The following is a 23056-nucleotide window of genomic DNA, read 5'->3' as shown; positions in this document are numbered from 1 at the left end:
AAGACAGATCTAAACAACTGGAGAAATATTAATTGCTTATGGGTAGGTGGAGCCAATATAATAAAAATAACAATTCTCCCTAAGTGAATTTATTTATTCAGTGCCATGCCAATCAAACTACCAAAGAACTATTTTATAGAGATAGAAAAAAAAATAGTAACAAAATTCATCTGGAATAACAAAAGGTCAAGAATATCAAGAGAAACAATGGGGGGGAGGGGTAGTTAAGGGAGTAGCCTAGTAGTTCCAGATTTCAAACTATATTACAAAGCATTAATCATCAGAATAATCTTGTACTGGCTAAGAAATAGAGTAGTGGATCAGTGGAATAGATTAGGTACACAATACACAGTAAATGACCACGGTAATCTAGTGTTTGATAAACCCAAAGATCCACACTTTCAGGGGAAGAACTCAACCTTTGATAAAAATTGCTGGGAAAACTGAAAATCATTTTGGCACAAAATATGCATTGACCAACATCTCACACCATATACCAAGATAAAGTCAAAATGGATAAATTATTTGGACATAAAGGATAATGTCATAAATAAATTAGGGGAGCATGGAAAATGTACCTGTTCAATTTATGGATAAGGGAAGAATTTATGACCAAACAAGAGATAGAGACGATTAAGAGAAGTAAAATAAATCATTTTAGTTACATAAAATTTTAAAAAACATTTGTACAAACAAAACTGATGCAGGCAAAATTAGAAGGAAAACATGAAACTGGGGATGGGGTGGGGAATTACAGGAAGTTTCTCTGATAAAGGCCTCATTTCTCAAATATATAGGGACCTGGGCTAAATTTATAAAACTAAAAGTAATTCATTGATAAATGGTCAAAGAATATGAATAGGAAGTTTTCAGAATAAATCAAAGCTATCAATAGTAATATGAAAAAATGCTCTAAATCACTACTGATTAAAGAAATGCAAATTAAAACAACTCTGTGCTAGCACCTCACACCTTCAGATTGGCTAACATGACAAGAAAGGAAAATGACAAATGCTGAAGGGGATGTGGGAAAATAGGGACACTACTTTACTACTACTAAAGCTGTGAACTAGTCCAAACCATTCTGGAGAACAATTTGGAACTACACCCAAAGAGATATAAAATAGTATATTTGCTTTGACTCATCAATACTACTATTAGTCTGTATCTCAAAGAGATCAAAAGAAAAGAAAAAGGATCTGTTAATACAAAAATATTTATAGCAGCTCCTTTTGTGGTAGCAAAGAATTAGAAATTAAGAGGATGCTCATCAATTGGGGAATGGCTGAACAAGTTGTGGTATATGATTGTGATGGAACCCTATGGTGCTATAAGAAATGATGAGCAAGATGGTTTCAGAAGAACCTGGGAAAATTTATATGAACTCATGCAAAGTGAAGTGAACAGAACCAGAAGAACACTGCATACAGTAACAGTAACAGTGTAAGAATGATCAACCATATCTGATCAAGACAGTGATCTAAGACAATTCCAAAGGATTCATGATGAAAGATACTATCCATCTCCAGACAGAGAATTGCTGAACCCTAAACACAGAGTATGCTTTTTTCCCCTTTCTTTATTTTTATTGTTATATCTTGTTTGTGTTTTCTGAAACAATACAGCTATATATGTTTTGCATGACTGCATATGTATAATCAATATCAAATCATTTGCCTTCTCAAATGGGGGGGTGAGGCAGGAAGGAGGAAGAGAATTTGGAACTCAAAATTTTAAAAATGTGTTAAAAATGTGTATATGTAACTGGGGAATATTTAATTAAATAAAATATTTTTTTTAAATTTCCTTACCCCCATACAACCCCTCTCCAGGAAAAGACATAGTGCCTCAAACTACCTCCATTCTCATCTGACCACCAGAAATCTTGTCTGAAGGGCTCAGAAAAGAGTAATGTCAGAGGGACTGCCAAGGAAAGAATTTTCCTAGCTGCCATCAGCTTCCCACCAGAGGAGATATGAGAGTCACTATACAGCTGAACAGAACCACTGTTTTATCCTATACCTCCCACTTTCAGAAGGGCCAAGAGAAAACATCAAAAACTTCTGTCTACTTTGTTCCACCCAAAGGATCTTGACACAAGGAAAGGCAAAGCAATACAAAATGGTCCCCCCTTTCCATGGGCTGAAGCTGAGAGTAGGCAAGCACCAGACTGATGGATAGTGAAAGTAAATCTCTAGCAGCTGAACAGTTGGCAGAACAAATATGGCTCATATTAATGCTATTCAGCAAACTTATTATTTGACCCAACCCACCCTCTCCTAGTGTCAGCCTTAACTGTACCTCTAAGTTACATCTTTGGCATTGCTTAAGCATAGCATCATCAAATTAGATTTTAAAACTGGCATTTAAAATAAAAATACAAAAACAGATCAACAGCAAGCCTTTATTACAGCCTCCCTCCCCTTTCCCCAAATCTAATTGTGCTTCTTAGGTTCTAAAGGGATTTTTTTTTGTATTTGTCTCTTCTCAACAATAAGTAGGACCTCATCTGCTTATTTTCCTTTTTATCAACTAATAGCTATCCTAATTAGCCAACTGTATTTATTAGGGAAATAAAGACTAGGGCTAACCCAATTGATTGATTTGATTTAGGGAATATAGTCACTATCCACTTATAAAAAAAAAAAGATTCCAAATTAAAAGAAAACTCCCTAACAATCAGAGCTCTCCCAAAATGGCATCAATTACATTAGGAGACAGTGAGGTCCCCATCTTTAGAAGTCCTCAGGTGGAGGACAGATGACCACTTTTCAGGGATACTGTAAAAGGGATTCCTATTAAAGTACAGTTTGGTTTAGATTTTCTCTGAGGCTCCTTCCAATTCTGAAATTCTGTGAACAAGTAGCAAGAAGTTCGGTCCTTGCAGCTTTACTAGAATAGAGTGACTTGGATCCTTTTATGCTTCTGGATGCTGCCAAGGTTTTTCTATTTATTAATTCAACAAATATTTATTGAGAACCTACTATGTACAAGGCTCTTCAAACATGAAATGTTCCTATGTGAGAGCATTGAACTTGCCTAAACAAGTAAATCAGCAGCTTAAAAGGGGTCTTCACCAAGCTTCTTACCCTATAGATAAATAGCATCTGCTAGTATTATACTAATTTCTGGCATAGCCCACACATTGATCACTTTAGGGAGTCCATTCCAGCCATCAAAATTACCTAGGCAATATGTCCAGCAATACTTTAAACTCATATAATCTAGGAATCTCAGGGACCTCAGAGAGCATCTAGTCCAATTTGTAAGGAATCCCTTTCAACACTCTCAGAAAGTAATCATATAGCCTCCACCTTGAAAACCTCAGTTACAGGGAGCTCAGTGCCTCCCAAAATAGCCCATTCCACTTGTGGAGACCTCTAATTAGCAAGAAATGTTTCCTTCTATTGAGCCTAAATCTGACTCTGTAATTTTCATCTATTGCTCCTAGTTCTTGCTTCCTAGGATCAACAAGAACCAATCTGACCCCTCTTCCATGTGATAGTCTTTCAAATGTTTGAAGTCAACTGCCATGGTTCACCTACTCTCTTCCCCAGCTTCTTTAGCCAGTTGTTATGTGGCATGATTTCAATTCCTCTTATCATCTTGGTCACCCTCCTCTGGAAATGGTCCCTCTTGTCAATGTCCTTCCTTTGATTTTGTGACCTACTAGGCCATGAAAACACACATGTATACAGTACTTTATGCTTTGGAAAATGCTCTTCTGAAGACAAGTTCATAAATTAGGCAATACAAATGTTATTATCTCCATTATGCTGGCTCTGAGAAATGGAACTACTTGCCCAAGATCATCAACAAGTGAGTGACAAGAGCGGCATTTGAGACAAGGTCTCATAATTCCAAAATCAGCACTCTACCCAACTATATGATGCTTCTTCTTCACCATCCATTCCCTGGTGGAGCTCAAAACTTAAGATTCCTATGCTACTAACTCCACAAACTGATTTCCCATAGTATAATAGCATTCTGCTTTCAGGAAGCTGATTGAGTTTTCACAACTGAAATTTACATCAGGGCAGCAGAGAGCATAGTCATCTGTTCACAGCAAGACTGTCCCAATAATTCCTCCACTATGTAATTTCAGTTAAAGCTGCTAACTATAGTCTATAATTAAGTTAACAGTCAAGACCTGGCTGCATCTCTTTCTCTCTCTCTCTCTCTCTCTCTCTCTCTCTCTCTCTCTCTCTCTCTCTCTCTCTCTCTCTCTCTCTCTCTCTCTCTCTCTCTCTCTCTCTCCCCTAAACATCATCTGGCCCACAAGTGGTACTTCCAAGGGGTCTGGTTTCCCTCTGACTCCAACCCTCTCTACCTATACCATATACGTGTTAACTTTCCTATTTTGCAACATGGAAACCAAAGCATCAGAGGAAATAGGAAACACTGTGCTAACATGACTATAGTATTGATGAATAAAAAAACATAACCCCCAGGCTAAGCTGCCAAATAAGTAGTGAATTAATTTCCGTAAAGTACTCCAATATTACAAAGGTGTGTTGAAAGGTGTCTGCTCATGTTTCAAATTAAACGCACTGCTGGTCAGCATTAGCACCTCGGCTTTGAACAGCAGCCATTTGCCTATAACACTTCAGGGGCTGGGAAAAACGGATTTGCCGTTCACACTGGAATAATTAGAACATGTCAGGAAGAATTAATTTCCTCATTTTTCAAAAGGATACACAGAAATTACCATGTTATTATATGACAGGGTCCCTTGGAGAATTGTATTAAATTTAATTTCTAGCTCAGCCCACACAACAAATTAAAGTCATAAATAAGATGGAAAGAAGGGGGACGCAGAGCATATGTTTATGGCGATGAGTGAAGCCAAGGGACCAGAAACAACTATCTTCATTTCATTTTATTTAAATCAGCCAGACACTGTGTATCTGAATGACAGCACTTGTTAATGGTGCTGAGATTATAGGCTCCTTAATTTCAGAATACAGAAGCAGTCAGTCAGTATTTGAAATGGTACCATTTTCTACAATGCAAAAATTAGTATAAATTTACTTCCCTTTCAAGGCAGCTTCTTTTTGCCCTGCAGCAAGTTGGACAAAGATGAACTTATTTTTAATAATAGTTTGCCTTGCCATTTTCCTTCTCTTTGGGGGTAGTGGAGGGGAGGCAATGTTCTTTGGGAAAATGAGGGGGAAAAAGACATAGAAAGTATCATCAAGTCAAATGATATTGTAAGCAAAGGGTTTGGGCTTCATTTTTCAGGAATCTGAGGCTGGAAGAGACCCTAGAAACCATCATTTTACAGAGGAGGAAACTGAGGAATCATGTAAGCTTCTATAAGTGGCTCTCCCAAACTGGAAGCTGAGAAACCAAATAATTTCTAAAGAGAAATAGTTCTCCATACTAAATGAATATTAGGAAGTTTACCCTGCTTATGAGTTTGGGGAGGCAATTTAGCTGATCCTCTAAAAAGCAATATGCTAAATACAATCAATAAATCCAAAATATCTGATCTGAAGTCATCACCATATGCTAAAGTCCACAACATCCAAGCATCCACAACCTGAGGGAGCCATACATCTTCCTCTGCTCAGGCTTCCAAGCCTTTTCTCAGCATGGGCATTCATGTGCAACCTTAGTCCTCACTTGCACAGAGTATGGCCACTCTCACTGATGGTCAAATCATTCAACACTAAAGTTAACTCAAGCTAGATTGAATGACATCAATAAAACTTTAATAAACACATTATAAAATATTTACCCTGGCTGAAAACTACTTCTCCTCCCCTCCCTTATAAAGCCCTACACTGTTACTTGTACAAGTTATAGGCTAAAATATTCAAACCAGATGAAATTATGTGCAACACTTGAATAAACTATAATGGGCTCAACAATTTATTATCAAAAACATGAATTGGAAATGTTTTCTCTCCTCTAGGGTTTAGAATAGCAACTTATTATTTTTTAGGGGGTGGGCCTCAAACCTGTTTTTTCTTTGGCACAAGGGGACTCCTAGGTTGGAAACTCCTATCAATGCTGACAGGCAACTCCTTCGTAATTTATGGAGTTAGAGAGTTGCCTGAGGCACTGAGAGGTTAAGTAACTTAGCCCAGGGTCACATAACCAGGATGTGTCAGAAGCAAGAATTGAACCTTCATTTTCCTGACTCCAAGGCCAACCCACTACCAATACATCACATTGCCCCTCAAATTATATTTATTAATACATTTCCCAATCCATTATGATCACATTTTATTTAATCTGCTCGCTTTTTATATTTCAATGGATTTGTGATATCATCGCATTCCCTCCAATGATAAAGACTGTGATTCATCCACTCCATTAGGAAAAAATGTATCAAATACATGCAAGTCATAGGATCATGGATTTAGAACTAGAAGGGACCTTAGAAGCCACCTATTCCAGTTCCCTCATCATACACTTGAGGAACTTACGCTAACAGGTCCTAACACTGTCTCTATCCATAAGCAACCCTTCCTGTAAGACCAAATTCCAACCATAAGAGTAAAGACCAGAAAACTACTTGTATTAACAAAGTAAACAAAACTGGGGGAAAAAAAAGAAGAAACACAAAAATGAAAGGATTTTCTCATTGACTATTTTTCTTCCCTGACACAAAAATTAATTTTCACAAACAGACTTAAGGACAGATTCAAATGCTTAACCATATAACCATATAACCATATAACCATAGTGTCACAAAGATTCCAGCATTCTCCTCCCTATAAGCTGAAGAAGACATTCACAAGGTGAAAAGAGAGTTTGAACACTTTAAGAAATTACTGTCAGGAAATGGAGCCCTCCCTTGGGGGCAGCAAACTTTAAATAATTTGTGAATCAATTAACTGGCGACTCTCTACATAACACAGATTTCACACTCTCAGGTCACTGCATTATCAGCCTGATACGAATCATAACATTTTGGAGAAAAGTTCATAATTGAAATCATTAATTAATTTAACAGGACTTTTAGTTATGCATTGCATTACCCAGCTGTAAAGGAGCAGAGATTAATTAGTTGTTTCTCTGACAATTTTCACTGCAGTTATGACTTGGTTACAAACTTTTCAACCTATGAAGTATGTCATGCCAGTTATCATTTGGAAGTGACCAAGTCAAGTAAAGTTAACTATCAGAAACTGGCATTTTTCTCAATATGATGATGGTAATCATTGAGGTATTTCTCCACAAGGAAAAAAGGGAATATTTCACAGTCTAACCATCCCTTAGAAATGAAAATTGCAACAGGAATCCATCCTTAAAATGCAGCTGACAAAAGTAGAAGATGTCACCAAGTCATCTTCTCTTCAGCAAGTTGATACAGGAAACCTGAAATCAGGCTGGCTAGCATGTCTAGAACTTAAAGAGGAATGTGAAGGAAAAACTATGTAATGTGACCAAAAGCACATGTACATTACAGTTCACCTCCAGCTCTTAGAATCCCTGGCTTCCTTCACTCAATTCAGGTGCCACCTTCTAATACAAGTTCTTTCTGTCCCCTCAGAATTAGAGCTCTCTCCCTTGTTCTCAAATTCTCATGCATATACCTCTCTGTGTGCATGTTGTGTCTTCTCAATACAATGGAAGCTCCTCAAGGGCAGAATAATGGTTTGGTTGGTTCGTTGGTTTTGTCTTTGTATTCCCCAACTGGGCATACCATGCATGCCTTATTATACCAAGCAGGCACTTAATAAAAGCTGATAGGGTTAGATTGGATTGAATTAGAGAAAGTTTAATGTTTTGGCGAACTGGATCCTTTGGAAACACCAATAGGTTGTTCAGCAAAATTAATCAGTTAACAAAGTTTAGGGATAGATTAAGAATAGCTTTAAAAAAAAATGTAACCAACCATTCCAATTCCCTCCTTGTCAGCATGTCACATATCACATGACATAGCACTGTGGCATCTTTTTAACAGATTAATTTCTCATCTATTATATTCTAGGTGCCAAAATATAGACAACTAAGATGATAATAAAATGGGCAGTTTATAATTTTCCTAGGAAAGTTTTATGGCTGGGTTTTACTGTATGAAGCTGGTAGAAAATGAACTTTTTTTTTCCAGAAGCAAGTCAGGAAGTACCAAATATCATTTCTCCAAACCTCTCAGATTTATTTTTTTTCTTTCCCAAACTTTCTATCATTTCAAACTATATATGTATACATATATAATATATATATGTATACATATATATTGTGTACATATGATATGTAAATATTAACTATATAAAATATATTACCCATAACAGGATCCTACCATACTCCAAACTTAAACCTAGTACTAAAAGATCATTATTAAAAAGTAATGCAACTGCAGAAAGAGATCTCAGGGGTCATATACTCATTTTGCATGTAAGGAAGCAGAAGCCCAGAGAAGGTAGGAACCTGCCCAAAGTCCCACAGGGAATAAGTGGTGGATTTGGGATTAAAACCCAGGTCCTCTGACTCCAATTTATGTACTCTTCCCACTGAACCACATTGCTTCTCACAGATTGGAGATTACATCTATTCTAGACCCAGTCTTTAAAAAAACACAATAGTCAAAGTCCCTGATGAAATATGGGATCAAGCAGAGGACAGAGGTGACTATTCAAATGGCCAACACATTTGGGTGACACAGATAAAGCACACTTACCAAGTACTATTAATTTGTCATTAAGTCTTCATCTACTTCCTCCCAGGGGCTCCATTAAATGCAAATAGTAGCTACAGCTTTGATCAGGGGTTTTCTTTGTGCTCCCTAAACTACCCAATCCACACTAAAAACAGGTTGGCAACAAACATGCTATACTTTACCTCTTTCTTCTTCCTCACAATTAAAATATCCTTCTCATCCACAAAGACAATAACCTCCTTCTCCTTCATCTTGTCTCTACTTTCTCTCCCTCCAATCCACCTTTAACACCCCTGCCTAAAATGCTTTTTCTTATGAATAGATATGGTCATATTTTTCATATATTGAAAAATCTTCAGTGCTTCCTACCATCTACCAAGGAAAGTTCAAACTCTCTCCAGTCTAGTGCTACCCTCCATTTATAGATTTATTTCCTATTACTCTTTCAACATGTATATTACAAACTACTCTCTCTACCCCTACTTCAAATATGTCCTATGTTTCTCTCAGAGCCTTTACTTCCATTATGCCCTCTGCTTGAAATGTTCTCTCTCTGTCTCTGTCTCTGTCTCTCTCTGTCTCTCTCTGTCTCTCTCTCTCTCTCTCTCTCTCTGTCTCTCTCTCTCTCTGTCTCTCTCTCTCTCTCTGTCCTCTTCTTCTCTCTCTCTCTCTCTCTCTCTCTCTCTCTCTCTCTCTCTCTCTCTCTCTCTCTCTCTCTCTCTCTCTCTCTCATCTTTGATGGCTGGATTCCTATTTATCCTTGAAAGTCCAACCCAAAACTCAAAAGGCACCAGCTCCAGTAAATGCTATCTGATCCGTTTGGTTAGTAATGACCTTCCCCTCTTAGGACTTATATATTATTTTATTTTGTAACTCTTTAATGCATTTATCATGTAATTGCCAAATCATGTCTTACATAAACTTTACATTTCCCCAAGCACATTGCTTGGCACACTGACGGCAATTAATGTGTGTTGAATGAATGAATAATGAATCTCTGTCCTCCTTTGTTAGGGGAATTACAACTGCCTATCAGGACTCCTCACTTTTTTTTCCTGTTAGGCTCCCCATTCCCAAAAGTATGCACACTGAAATAAAAAAAAAGAAGTGATGCTCCATCTCACATCACCCACAGTCTCCTCCCAAGTGATATATGTTTTGAATTGAATTAGCTATACACCAAGCTCCCAGTTCAAAGTGCTGCATGTATTGTACAGTGGAGAAAAAAGATGGATTTGGAATTAAAAGCCCTGTGTTCAAATTCTGGCTCTGCTATTTACTATCTGGGTAACTTTGAGCAAGTCCCTTCAGCTCTCTGGGACTCATTTTCTTTACCTGTAAAATTGGAGACTTGGATTAAATTATCTCTAAGGTCCCTTCAAGCTCTGACACTCTAGGAGTCTAAGAAAAGACCAGCAAGGCTTTAAACTAGGTGCTGCATGACCTGGTACATGAGCTATTGCTTTTACCTTGCTCTGATACTGACTGGGAAGCGATAAGAAGGGGAGAACGGGGGAAGGGAGAGACAGACCTCCACCATTTCATCCATACAAATAACTCCTTGTACAGTGAGGAAACTCCCCACACCACTGCACATAGCCACTATCCTAAAACATAAAGTCTTAGTTACCTAGGGCATTAAGTGTTTAAAATAACTGGCCTGAAGTCATAGACAAAATCAAAGACAGTATGTATATATCAGTGACTGATTTTCACTGCACATATTCTGGAATGTGAAGGCAGCCCTCTATCCGTCTGCCGTGTTGTCTCTCTGTGAAGCCCCAGAGGACTGGCAACTCTTGACAGAGTTGGTCTGGTCAGCAATATGCATTTAAGAGATGGCTTCCCTAGGCCAGGGGCACAGGCAATGAGGAAGAGACAAAGGAAAGCTGACCAGCTAAAGGACAGTGAGCATTATAGCCTTGGCACTCTAACCAACTGGTATATCAAGTAATATAAAAGCACTGGTAGTCTTCTTAAACCTACATGGAATTAAAAAGGGAGGCAGCAAGGTACAGCTGAAGGACTGTTGGATTTAGGCTCAGGGAGTGTGGGTTTGAAGTCCATCTCTGCAGTGTATTTATTATATATAGTGTCCCACAAGTCTTGGTGGAATTTTAAGCTATAAAACTTAAAAAGTTGCTAATGTTTAAAATTCCACTAAGACTTTTGGGACACACCGTGTGTGTGTGTGTGTGTGTGTGTGTGTGTGTGTGTGTGTGTGTGTGTGTGTGAAGTTGAGGAAGCTACTTACTCCCTCACACCTTCATTTGTTTCTTCCTTTATGAAATGAGTAAGCTGGGCTAAATTAGAGGTGTCAAAAACCTGACCTTTGGACCACACCCATCCCATAACACTCCGGGAGTGCTACCCAAACCCGATTAAAGTGTAATTGGGAATAATTAACAAAATTAATAAAAATACAATAAAATATAGATGATGTCAATGTGTGGCTTTTTAAGTCAATATGCCACCCACAGGAATCCTTTTAGTGGCCCTAGTTTCTATTTGCATTTGACACCACTGGGCTAAAAGACCTCTTAACATCCTTCAAGCTCTGAATCTAGAAAAACCCTCCCACTGAAAGGTGTCCTTTGCTGCCTCTTTCCATGGCCTTCAAGTTATAACAGGCAGCTAGTTGGTCTATTGGACAGAGTGCTAGGCTTAGGATCAGCAAGACTGAAATTCAAATCCTCCCTCAGGCTCTGACTAGCTGGGTGCCTCTGGGCAAGCCACTTAACCTCTCTCAGACTCAATTTTCTCATCTAAAATAGGGATAAAATAGCACCTACTTTCTAGGATTGTTGTGAGAATCTAATGAGATAATGCATGCAAAATGGTTTGCAAAATTTAAAGTGATATGTAACTAGTAGCTATTATTATTAGTTCCCAAAAGCTATGCCAATAGAGAACAAGCTCTGGCTGGCAGGGCCTATCAAACTGGAAAGTTTTTGAATATGGCCCCAGGGAAGGGCTCTCTATCATCCAACATGGCTCAGTACAGAAAGGCCTGCTGCCAGGAGGCTGACCAAGTGATCTAGCCCCAGCAATTCCTGAAGATTTAGAGGGAAAGTGGGTAATGTCAATGGACAGAGGACTTATACTAAAGAAAAACTGATCTTGCCCAGTATGAAAGTGCCCTAAAAACTGGGTGGTGCAGTGCATAGTGCTGGGCTTGGAGCCAGTAAGACTTGAGTTCAAATCTGGCCTCAGACACTTTTTAGCTATGTGACCTTGGACAAGTCACACAACCCTGTTTGCCTCAGTTTCCTCATCTGTAAAATGAGCTGGAGAAGGAAATGGCAAACCGCGCCAATATCTTTGCCAAGAAAACCCAAAATGGGGTCACAAAGAGTCAGACACAATGGTAATGACAACAACAACCGCAGAACTTATTCAAGTCTTAAGGTGTGAAGGAACTGAATTTCAAAGACTCTTCCTTGTATTGGTTTAGGGCCGGGGAGTTTATGGAGCGGTTTGAGCTTCCTGGAATAAGCCTATTCCACATATGACTGATGACAGGCTGATCACGCATCCAAATTGATCTCCTAGGTTTTAGTTTCTCATTTGCCAATTTGTCCTCTCCATAACTGCCAAAATCCTCTTCCTAAAGCATAGGTCTAACCACATCACCTCTTTATCAAAAAACTGAAGGGTCTCCCTATTGCCTCTAGGATCAAATACAAAATCTTCAGACTACCTTTTAAACACCTCCACAAAGTTGCACCAGAACTCAAAATGCCATTTCCATCTTGTAGGCCTTCACTTGGGCCTCCAACGCACTGCCTCCCCGTGTAAGTCCTAGAGTTCTGAGCTTCCTTCAAGGATCAGGTCAGCAACCACCACCTGGGTGAAATCTTTTGTGATGTTACCCCAACTTGTACTTTTTCTTTCTTCAAATGATTTTATATTTACTTATTTGTATAGAGTATAAGCTTCTTGAGAGCATGAACAGCTTTCTTTTTTTTGTCCTTATAATCAGCATAATTCCACACAAATCAGAAGCTTAATGAGTATTTGTTCAATTCAATTGAATCAGTTATCTTCACGTATGATCATTCCATCTAAACAGCATTTGAAAACGCTTAATATTACTCTTCAGTGCATTCTAATAAGGAAAAGAAAAGGAAACAAGAATAGAAAAACATGCCCTACTCGATGGATCTTAGTTTGGGAAAAAGGGCACATTGGGTATTGAACATCCTCACTCTGCCAATCTGACAGACGTCTAAATTGTGGTATAGACGTGGGCCTTGTCCAGTCTCTTCATGTGTCAATAGCTGACACAAGAATGAACCCCGAGCCTGAAGAAACCTGGGGCAGGGGTTAATCCTCGGCTTCCCAACATACCCTGTAAATGGGGGCAGCACCAAAGACAAAGATTCAAAGGAATTCTTCCCCTGGGACACCATGAAGTAGGAATATTAGCCATGAGAAAATTTCATCTGATAAGCGAAGACTCCCTTGTCTTGTTTTACACAATTTAAAGTTTGTAACCCACATCAAAGCCTATGGGGAAGTAAATGGGATCATAAGCCCAAATAAATATGTAAAGACTCTATGAAATCTTCCCTCACTGAAAAAAAGTGAAGGAATATTTAGCTCTCATTTTTTCTGAAGGCAACTTACAATCTTGCTATCCACACACTACTATGGTTTACAGGTATACACACAAATATATATTTGCAAAAGACCAAATCCTACATCATAACTTATATTCAGTTACATGATCGCCAAAGTCAAGCACCTCCTCCTACACACAGGCTTTCCTGATCCCCCCAGTGGACAATATTCTCCTCTCTCCCTTACTCTGAAAGTCATTTTGCATTTATTTTTTGTATATGTAGCCAGACATGTATAATTTTGACTTAACTTCTCTAGTTGTTTCCCTCCAGCAGAATATAAATCCCTTGAGAAGCAGGAACTGTCTCATTTTTATCCTGTGTGTAGCATGGTGACCAGCACAAAGTAGGCACTTGGTAAAATACTTATTAAATGTATGTATTTGGTTTATTTATAAGCAAAGTGTCCCAAAAGTCTCAGTGTAGTATGAAGCTTTTAATAACAGAAGACTGCACTAAGACTTCTGGGACATCCTGTATGTATATGTGTATGTCCATAAAGAGTCTAATTTGCTTGTTCATAAACAATATTCATTTTATATGAAAAAATTACAAAGGACAGAAATCAAATCACATTCATACATATTCATTTACAACACTCAGCAAAGCACAGAATGATCCAGAAGCTCTGAAGGACGTTATTGGTCTTCTTTAATGGCCCTAAATGATATGGATTTCAGTGACCATATTATTTTTAAATGAGCATTACTATTATTATATTTCATCATAACAGCATATATCTTTATGGCACATAAAGGATTCTTATCCACACCAGACCTATGAGTGCAAATATTATTATCCTTATTTGACAGATGAGGAAATTGATCTCAGACAGGCTGTGATTTGCCTAGGACCTTATAACTAATAAGTGGTAAAGTCCAGACTAAAACCCGAGTGTTCTGACAATCAGTTCAAAGTTCTATGCCAGGCTGCCTCAAACCTTCCTAGCTTCAGAACAGCTGTGTGAATATCACGTAAATACACCTTTACCTTCCACCATATTCTGGGGTCTCACTCTTGGGATTGGTTGGGAGTCCTGACTTTGACTTAAAATGAGGCTTGGATCTGGCACACCTGACCACTTTTAAATTCTCCTTAGAGCAGCATCACACAATAATTACAAACATATTACAAACATCTTTTTGTGTAGATGCAATGGTTTGTTCATACTCAGTGTGGAGGAAACTGCCTGGGCCAGTACCAGATTTAGGGTTAAATCCTTAGATCTCTCACTGATGGCCCTACAATGAATAAAGATTCAAAGGGGCTTGATAGTAGACAGTACAATTTTCAGAAAGATAATCATTTAAACCAGAGATTCCAAACTAGGGTCTATGAATTTGTTTTGTTTTGATTTTAGTTATTTTGATAAGTATATTTCAATATAATCTGTTTCCTTTGACACCCTACGTATTTTATTTAATGTATTTAAAAGCATTCAGAGAATGAATCCAGAGGCTTCACCAGATTGCCAAAAGGGTCCTTCACAAAAATGGTTAAGAACTCATCCTCTAGACCCAATTAACATCTGCCCAGGCAATCAGTCTTAGTCATAATCCCTCAAAGACTAAAGAGGTTTGGGTGCCCAACTTAATAGAATTGCAGACAAGGAAAAAGACGAGTAGACTTCTTTTTACACAGGAAGGAATGAACGAACGAACCAATGAAGAAACAAAGGAAGGAATGAAGGAACAAAACAGAAAACTAGTGAAGGAAACAGGATACTAGGAAGGAATACTTCCTTAGTTGAACTTTTTGATAGAATAGGTACAAAGCTCATTGCGAGGTTAAAAATGAGCGTCCACCTAGGAATGAAAAGTCATGTCACTGCAGTACTCACTAACATTCAGTATCTCCCCATTGCCTACCTTAGTCTAAATTCCTCAGTCTGACACTCAGGGCACTCCAGGAACTCCATGCTCTGTCCCTCAACTACCTTTTTTCCATTTCTCTCCTACACAAATCCCATGTTCCAGACGAATGGCAGTGGATAATTTTCAAATTCCTACCTTGTCTTCAAGCCCCAGATCAAATGCCATTTCCTTCAGGAGCTCTCCCTGATCACACAACCTCTTCTCCCCAAGGGAATATGATCTTTCTCATCTCTGCATCCCCTAACACTTTGTGTCTCTCTTGTGGCACTTTATATATTCTTCCTTGTATCATAGTTGTGTGCCTGCCTTAGTTCTCCTACTAGACTACAATCTCCTTGAGGACAATGGCTCTGTATCATTTCACTTTATATTCTTAGAGTTGAATGCATTGCTTTGTGTATAACAGATGTTTAACAAACATTGGTGGAACTGAATGAATGAATGGATTTTTGATTAATTCAGCTTCTTGATGTGTGCATATGTGTGTGTGTATGTGTGTGTTGTGTGTGTGTGTGTGTGTGAATGACCTGGAAAATCTGTCCAGGATTCAAGCTAAAGCACCCTGTATAAACTCTCCTTACTAAAAATACTTTTTTTTTCCCCCAGAAGCCTTAGAAAGAGAGAGAGGAGGGCTAGGTAAATTATCTTCACAGAGACTCATTCATATAGAATGGTACATAGGCTTAAGCATCCGATAGCCCCACATCTTACCTAAGATGTGGCCTAAGAATTTCAGTGGCCACATATTTTTGCATGGTCAAAATGTTCTCAAACAATTTCTCCAATGTCTGACGCACATAAACAAGTTTTCCTTCAAAACCAGGCATGACGGTCATTTTTTCCTCCTTTTTCTCTTCAACAAACACAGTTATTGTGGAAAACGAAAGGAAAATTCCACTCTTCATTCATGTTTGAGCTCCTCTGTCCCACTGGAACATCACATCTTGGCCAGTAATGTCGCATAAGATGTAATGCTACTTATGTCTATTTTTTTTTTCCTTAAAAAGGAGCCTGTTTCAAGTCGTTAGTGTTTTCCGTAGAGTGTCTGTTTTTTTCCCTCTCTTGCTGTTCTGGTCTGGGTTTTTGTTTTGTTTTCACTTTTCTTGAGAGCAAAAAATCGTTTGGATCAACAGTCTCAATCCACATTAGTAAAATAATGCACCACAGCTGATTTACAATTGCAGGCATCTTTATCTTTGCCTTTGGGTTATATAGGTTGATAGGTTCCTTTTGATGACCATTCCTTTCCTGGACTCAAACTTAAAGTGTTGCCAGGACTGAGGCAAAGGGTTAACCGTTCAGGGCATGATTCTCCATCAGGAACATCAATAGGCATAGAACTTACCTTCCTAATGGTCTCATGGAGGCAAGCTCTGGTTTTTATATCCTGAAGCATAAGTTTAGCTCTTCTTTGTAAGTGAAGGTGACAATTTCAGCTCCTCCTCCCTCCAAAACAAACAAACAAACAAATACTTTCTCTAATGGAAACCAGATAATACGAATTGATTTAGTAAACTTAAACAGCCATCAGCCACCTCAGCCCAGACAATGTTTTGAGGTTTGGGTTTTTTGTTTTGTTTTGGTTTGGTTTTTTGGTTTTCTAATTCACAGAATAAGCTGGTATCTCTTGGGCTACATCACACTTACAGAATTTCAAGTCAATTCAACTCTATGCAGGAAGCATTTAATAGGTACCTATTATATGTCAGGCATTGCTAAATGCTAGAAATACAAAGACAAAAATACACAAATGAAAACATTTCTGTCCTTAAGAAGCTTATATTCTTGGGGAAAACACTGTGTAAACAGATAAGTAAATACAAAAATGAATATTAAGTAATTGAGGGAGTCAGGGTTAACTGGGAGTGGGGGGGGAGGGCAGGAAAGGCTGGTTTGGAGTGCTTAAAAAGTGAGAGATTAAAAAAAAATTTTTTTAATTTTAAAAAGTAAGAGACATACCCACCTATCAGAGACTTTCCAAGTTAAAGACAAGGTGGAACATATCAAATAGTTGACTTTTTTCCTATGATCCCGCTAGAAGGCTAGGATTCTATGAATCAAGCAGTGGTTTAAGATAAAGAAAAGAAAAGCTAATCCCATTAATAGGGTTGAATACATCTTCCTCCTCACATTCCAGAAATTCAGGTTCTTACAAATAGGAGTCTCTAGAAGATGCCGCAGGAAATGTCTGTGATCCTGACAGCTCGTCAGGTTTGCCAAGTAGAGGGAAAAGCAGGGTAAAACCCAGCCACTTAACTTTAGCACTGGGGCCTTCTGTGGTATGAGTCAAGCTACATATTTTTTCTTCTTTTTTGGAGTATAGAGGGTACAGAGGAGTAGAGATGGAGGAGACCCCAGTGAGCATCCTATTTCAAATCTAAACAATTTGGTGGTCGGTAGGCAGTCAGTCCAAAAGAACGGTGACCAGAACAGAGCCAGACAAGACATGCTAAGCAGCCTGATCACTGTACAGAAATGCATGGTCTCATTTCATGGCGGGGCCACCAGCAATGGCACAGTAGAGATTGGAAGGACTTTGATAGGGAACTTTTGAGTTGTTTCACAGCTGGCTCCCAGCCAGTGCAATGTACATACTGGAGAACCCTACTTGTCAGGTACCCAACATTATTACTAAGATAACAAAGTCATCTTTTTCCCTTGGAAGGCATGAAGTCAGCTAACTTTTCAGTTTGCCAAACCTTTTCAAACACTCTGGATTCAGAAAAATATAAAGTTTATGTTGCCAGACACTTTCCCCCCTCCACTTTCAGGCTATATGTGTTCTAGGGGAAACTAAATTCTTTCTGACTCAATTGCCTGTAACTCATCAAAACCATTGTTTTCTAACAGCCAACTGTTTTGGAGCCATTTTAAACCCACTCCCAGCCCTAGCTGGTTTTTTCCCCTTAGCAACAGAAAAATTCACTTTTCCGATGAGCAAATCAGAACCCAAAGTGAAACATTTTGGTGAAATGTTAAAAAGACTATCCACGTGACAAAGGGAATTTTCCATTCCTAAGATGTCTCAAAGGAATGGCATATTGGGAAATAGCTCTGGGATGACACACTAAGTATTTGGGGCATAGTTACTATTATCTCTGTCTCCTGGCCTAGACAGCATCCTAATTGTGTCCAATATCTTATATCAAATGAAAATATGTGCATTTTTAAGTGATTCCGGTATAATCATCAGAAACTCAGTTACTCTTACCAGTGCTACAGTTTACCCAGGACAGGGAGGTGATCTTGGGTTAGCTGGACTCTTTCCTCTAAGCTTGTTGTTCACAGATTCACCTTTAGAAATTGGCCTTTTCCCACTCAAACCTGTGAAATGTGCTTGGCCAATCAGTTTATATTTGTTCATGCTCAGGAGAATAGACAGCAACATTTGCTGGAAGTGGAAAGGGCCTCTAGGGAGATCACAGTATGAGAGGCCTTTAGGGAATCTGAGTTCAACCATTCCAAACCTGAGTGCCATGGCCAGCCAAGTCCTAAAAGCAGTTGCCAATTTGTTCAGATGCTATTTGACTATGTAACAACTATGTGGGCTACTTCAACTTTTTTTGTTTCTTTACAGTCAGCCATGTTGGACCCTCAAGCTCCTGTCTGTCCTCATTCCTAGCCAACTAGAAAGTTCAATCAACAAGGCTATTTGGATCACTTCTGGGCCTCAAAGTGCTACACCCAGAATGGGAAATTCTGTTCTCTCTCCAGTAATCCTGGCAAACAGCTGGGAAGACTATACATCTTCCTGAATGTGTAAATGATGAAGGAGAATTCTCAATAGCTAAGAACTCAATCTCTATCTGTGTTTGTTCTGAGAGTCACAAATAATGACCGAGGTGCTTTTCAGCTTATGAGCTGTGCTGGACATATCAAATACATTTCTGAGTTTGTTGGTTTTGACTGAATCTCATCAGTAATTGCTTCCTTCTTCTATTGAAGACATGAAGAAACTGCAATTGGAAGACCATCTGCCCACCTGCCTTTCCTCTTTTAAGTGATATTTTCCCCCTCAAGCTCATTGAGACATACGGTCTGTACATTACATGTCTACAAATGTCTGCACATCGTGTTCGATCTGATGAATAACCATGACCACTGGGTTATAGCTATCAGTTTGGTGGTTGTTTTGGCTTGTTTTTTACTCTTACAGAAATAATTTTGCTTCATAAAATATATGTATATATAGATATATGTATACATATATCTGTTTTCATATAAGCATATATGTATGTATGTATGTATATATATATATATACACATATATATACCCCCGATCCCTCCCTTGAGACATTGGGGGTGTGAAGGTTCCTTGAAGCAGTGGAGAGAACTCAGAATTTGTAATCAAAGGGCCTGGATTCAACTCCTGATTTTGTAAATTACTACCTGTGTGTCACTGAATAAGTTACTTAATCTCTCTGGGCCTATTTCCTCATTTGTAAAAAAAAGTAAGAATGTTAGACTAAAAGACCTTTAAGGTCCTTTAATCTGTAAGTCTTTATGTCTACAATAACCCCATGAATATCCTTTCTCTACTTCTTTCCCAGCTGCTGTGAAAGGCGTGACAATGATGATGATGATGATGATGATGATGATGATGATGATGATGATGATAACGATGACAAGATTAGCTAGTGTTTATATAGCTAATTGTATAGCTCTTTAAGATTTACAATGCACATTACAAATATCTCATTTTATACTCATTTTACAGATGATGAAACTGAGGCAGGCAGAGGTTAAGTGACTTGCCCAGGGTCACCCAGATAGTACTTTGTGAAGCTACTCAGGTCTTCCTGCCCCCAGGTCCAGTTCTCTATCTCTACTGTATCACCTCTATCATCTGGTCTGCATCAGAAGACAGGGTTTCTTGGCTCCCCAGGTAAAAAACTCAGAATTTATTTTCTCATAGGAACATTGTAAATGATAGCTGTGTTCTCAGGATAGCTCATAAAAGTCCCTTGCTGAACTACAGTAGGTTATTCTCAAAACTTAACCACCATTTATGACATTTTTTTGTAGAAAAAAAAATGCTCCAAATTCCAAACTGACTTGCAAACTTTTAGTAGCTCATTTGTGAATTGTGGACTGACTACCCAATCTTGTAACATGTAAGTACACACACACTCGTACATAACCTTTTCAGAGAGGTTTTTCATAATCTTGGCATATACAACACCTGGTTCTTCTCCTTACAGCAGTAGCATTGAAGATTTAGGCAGTATATAATCCAGGTAGCCAGTCCTCTGCTTTCTGTAAACAGGTCTCATGGTTCTCCTAGTAGGAGAACTTCAATAGAAAATAGTAGTAAGTGTTAAATGTGAAAGTTACCAATTACTGCCTCATTTGCTATACCTGCAGTCCAGGAATTTTAAGTACTTGGGAACATTTTATAAGCTGAATGAATAGATAATTAACATTAGCTATGGCCTATTATTAATATCTTGGCAGCAAGGATGATCTCCCTATGCCAGTTCTGTATAATATACGAAATGAAGAAAATATCAACAGTTTCCAAGATTATTACTGCCGTCCCATCAATCTAAGTAGCTCAGACATCTCCTGGCCCAAAGTGTTTAAGTCGAGTACACTTGGGAAGCTAACCCAAATGCAAGTTTATCCATCCCACATGCAAATGTCAAGTGAGGTAACAAAATGCACACTTACCCATCTGTGCATCTCATTACCTTGTTTTCATCTATGAGCAAGACTGCATAGATCCATGAGCAAATCCACTGTGCAAAGCTTTTAACACCTGCCATTAGAACTTTCCATGAAGTCACCATAAGCACTGGATTCCTAGGTGCCCAAGAGATATGCAGCAAATTCAAAGATTTAGAGCAAACTAGTTCATCTTGGGAAGGCAGGTACTGTTGACGGGTGATAATAGGATCAGAAAGGAAAAATGGATGTAAAGATGTGGGTGTTTGTGGAAAAGAAAAACCACAGAATTGCTGTCAGGAAGTAGGAGAGAGTTTCATTCGTCTAAAAAAACTGAAAAACATCCGGTCTTTTGATGAGATCATACAGAACATAACTGAATTGTGAACCAGATTGGTATCATTATTATTTTTCAAGAAAGTACTGTAGTTGGACTTTGTAGCTTTTGGATGGAAGAGTCCCAGATAGCATGGATTGCATCTTCACCTTCTTGCTGATCTACCACTGTAGGAATCTCACAGGAGCGGTTGGCCCTTGGTGTCCCACTCCACACTTCCAAAGATCTCTTCCCTGGATAGGTGTGGATCCAACACCACAGAGCTGTGTCATTCACTTGTCCTTTGCCTCTTCCTCTCACCTCTCTCCTGCCATCATTAATCTCTCTTTTCACCAGCTTACTATGTGCCCTACAGTAGCCTCTAATCACAGAAGTTACAGGTTATAATAATAGGACTGCCAACCACTACTTCTAATACCACTAAGGCCTCAGAGTCCACTTGTCCAATTCATCATACAATGGAATGGAACAATGGAACAACTCGTCATAATGGGCAGTATGCATTCTAACCAATTGTGACAGCCTCTCCTAGAGACTTGTGCACACAGTGCATCTGTGGGTATTCTGTCCATAGCACCAACTATCATATAATATTGACCATATATGAAGACTCTGGTGGTATCTATACACACACCTGTGTACCCCAAATCTCAGTAGGACAAGAGCTAAGGCAGCTGGTGGCTCGGTGTATAGACCACTGCACCCAGAGTCAGGAAGTCCTGAATTCAAATCTGGCCTCAGACACTTACTAACTGTGTGACCCTGGGAAAAATCACTTAATCTTTCTCAGTCTCAGTTTTCTCATCTGTAAGATGGGAACAATAAAAGCACCTATTTCCCAGGTATGTTGTAAGGATAAAATAATATTTATAAAGTGCTTTATAAACCTTAAAGCACTATATAAATGCTAACTATTGATAATTTTTGCCTTAAAGTATGTTACACAGACAAGCTACCCTATGACATTCTATAATACAAATTCTTTTCTTTGAATGGCTATACCTCTACACAAAATAGGTCTCTTTTTCAGGAGGACCCTGGGGTGATCCAAAAGAATCATACATAAGTCATGAGAATAAGACTAAGTTCTCTCTTTGCTCCTACTTTTTTTTTGGCAAGGCAAAGTTAAGTGACTTGCCCAGGGTCACACAGCTAGTAAGTTTCAAGTTTCTGAGGTCACATTTGAACTCAAGTCTCCTCCTGACTCCAAGACCTGGACTCTATCTACTACACTACCTATCTTCCCCTTGCTTCTACTTTTATTAAAGTTAGCCTGTGTATACCTCTTCACACCTAGAAATCAGTTTAGGTATTTGAGTTTCAATACTTTCCAGGCCCTTTTCATTTCAAACAAACTCTTCAAACAAAATTCAAAACTTGAGTTTTCCAATAAAGGAAAACTCATGACCAGTTTTCTATTCAGATCTTATCTTTGTCAATCAGCCAGACCACATTCTACTGGGAGAAGTATCCTTCCCAGAGAATGCAAAAAACCCAACATTGGCCATTTTAGGGTAATCTTTTTAAGGGCGAAGTTGCCCAGGCAGCAGGAGTTTGCACTAGAATGGCAGTTCTTAAACCTTTGGGGGTCCATGAGAGAGATTTCAGGGGATCCATGAGCTTTGACAGGAAAAAAAATACATAATTATATTTACTAACCTCTACCTGAAATTTAATATTTCCTTCAATTATTTAAAAACATTACTCTAAGATGGGGTCCCTGGGCTTCACCAGACTGTCAAAGGGATCTATGACACAAAAAAGGTTAAGAACTCTCTGGACCAGAGGTTCTAGGTAATGCAATGATCATGTCTAGTGATTTAAACAGGGATAGGACAACAGTAACTTCAAATGTCATGTGAAGGCTTTTTATTTTCTCTGAAAGGGGAATAGGGAAGAAATTGTATAAGAGCTATGCTGCACAGGGTATGAGACAGACACAGAA

The 23056-nt window shown here is 38.6% G+C and overlaps 1 protein-coding gene across 1 annotated transcript in view; it reads right to left on the bottom strand.

Moving 5' to 3' along the window:
- SOX6 (SRY-box transcription factor 6) overlaps positions 1–21519 on the bottom strand; it is a 520387-nt gene extending 498868 nt beyond the window's left edge. The window contains 1 exon segment of the mRNA XM_021005404.2: positions 20781–21519. Within this exon segment, the coding sequence (XP_020861063.1) occupies positions 20781–20899 (119 nt within the window). The 5' untranslated portion in view covers positions 20900–21519.
- Between the last annotated feature and the right edge of the window lie 1537 nt (positions 21520–23056).

This window comes from Phascolarctos cinereus, unplaced genomic scaffold, assembly GCF_003287225.1.
Source record: "Phascolarctos cinereus isolate Bilbo 61053 unplaced genomic scaffold, phaCin_HiC Scaffold_9;HRSCAF=440, whole genome shotgun sequence".
NCBI classification, from domain to species: Eukaryota; Metazoa; Chordata; class Mammalia; order Diprotodontia; family Phascolarctidae; genus Phascolarctos; species Phascolarctos cinereus.
This window is presented reverse-complemented; position numbering and strand designations above follow the sequence as displayed.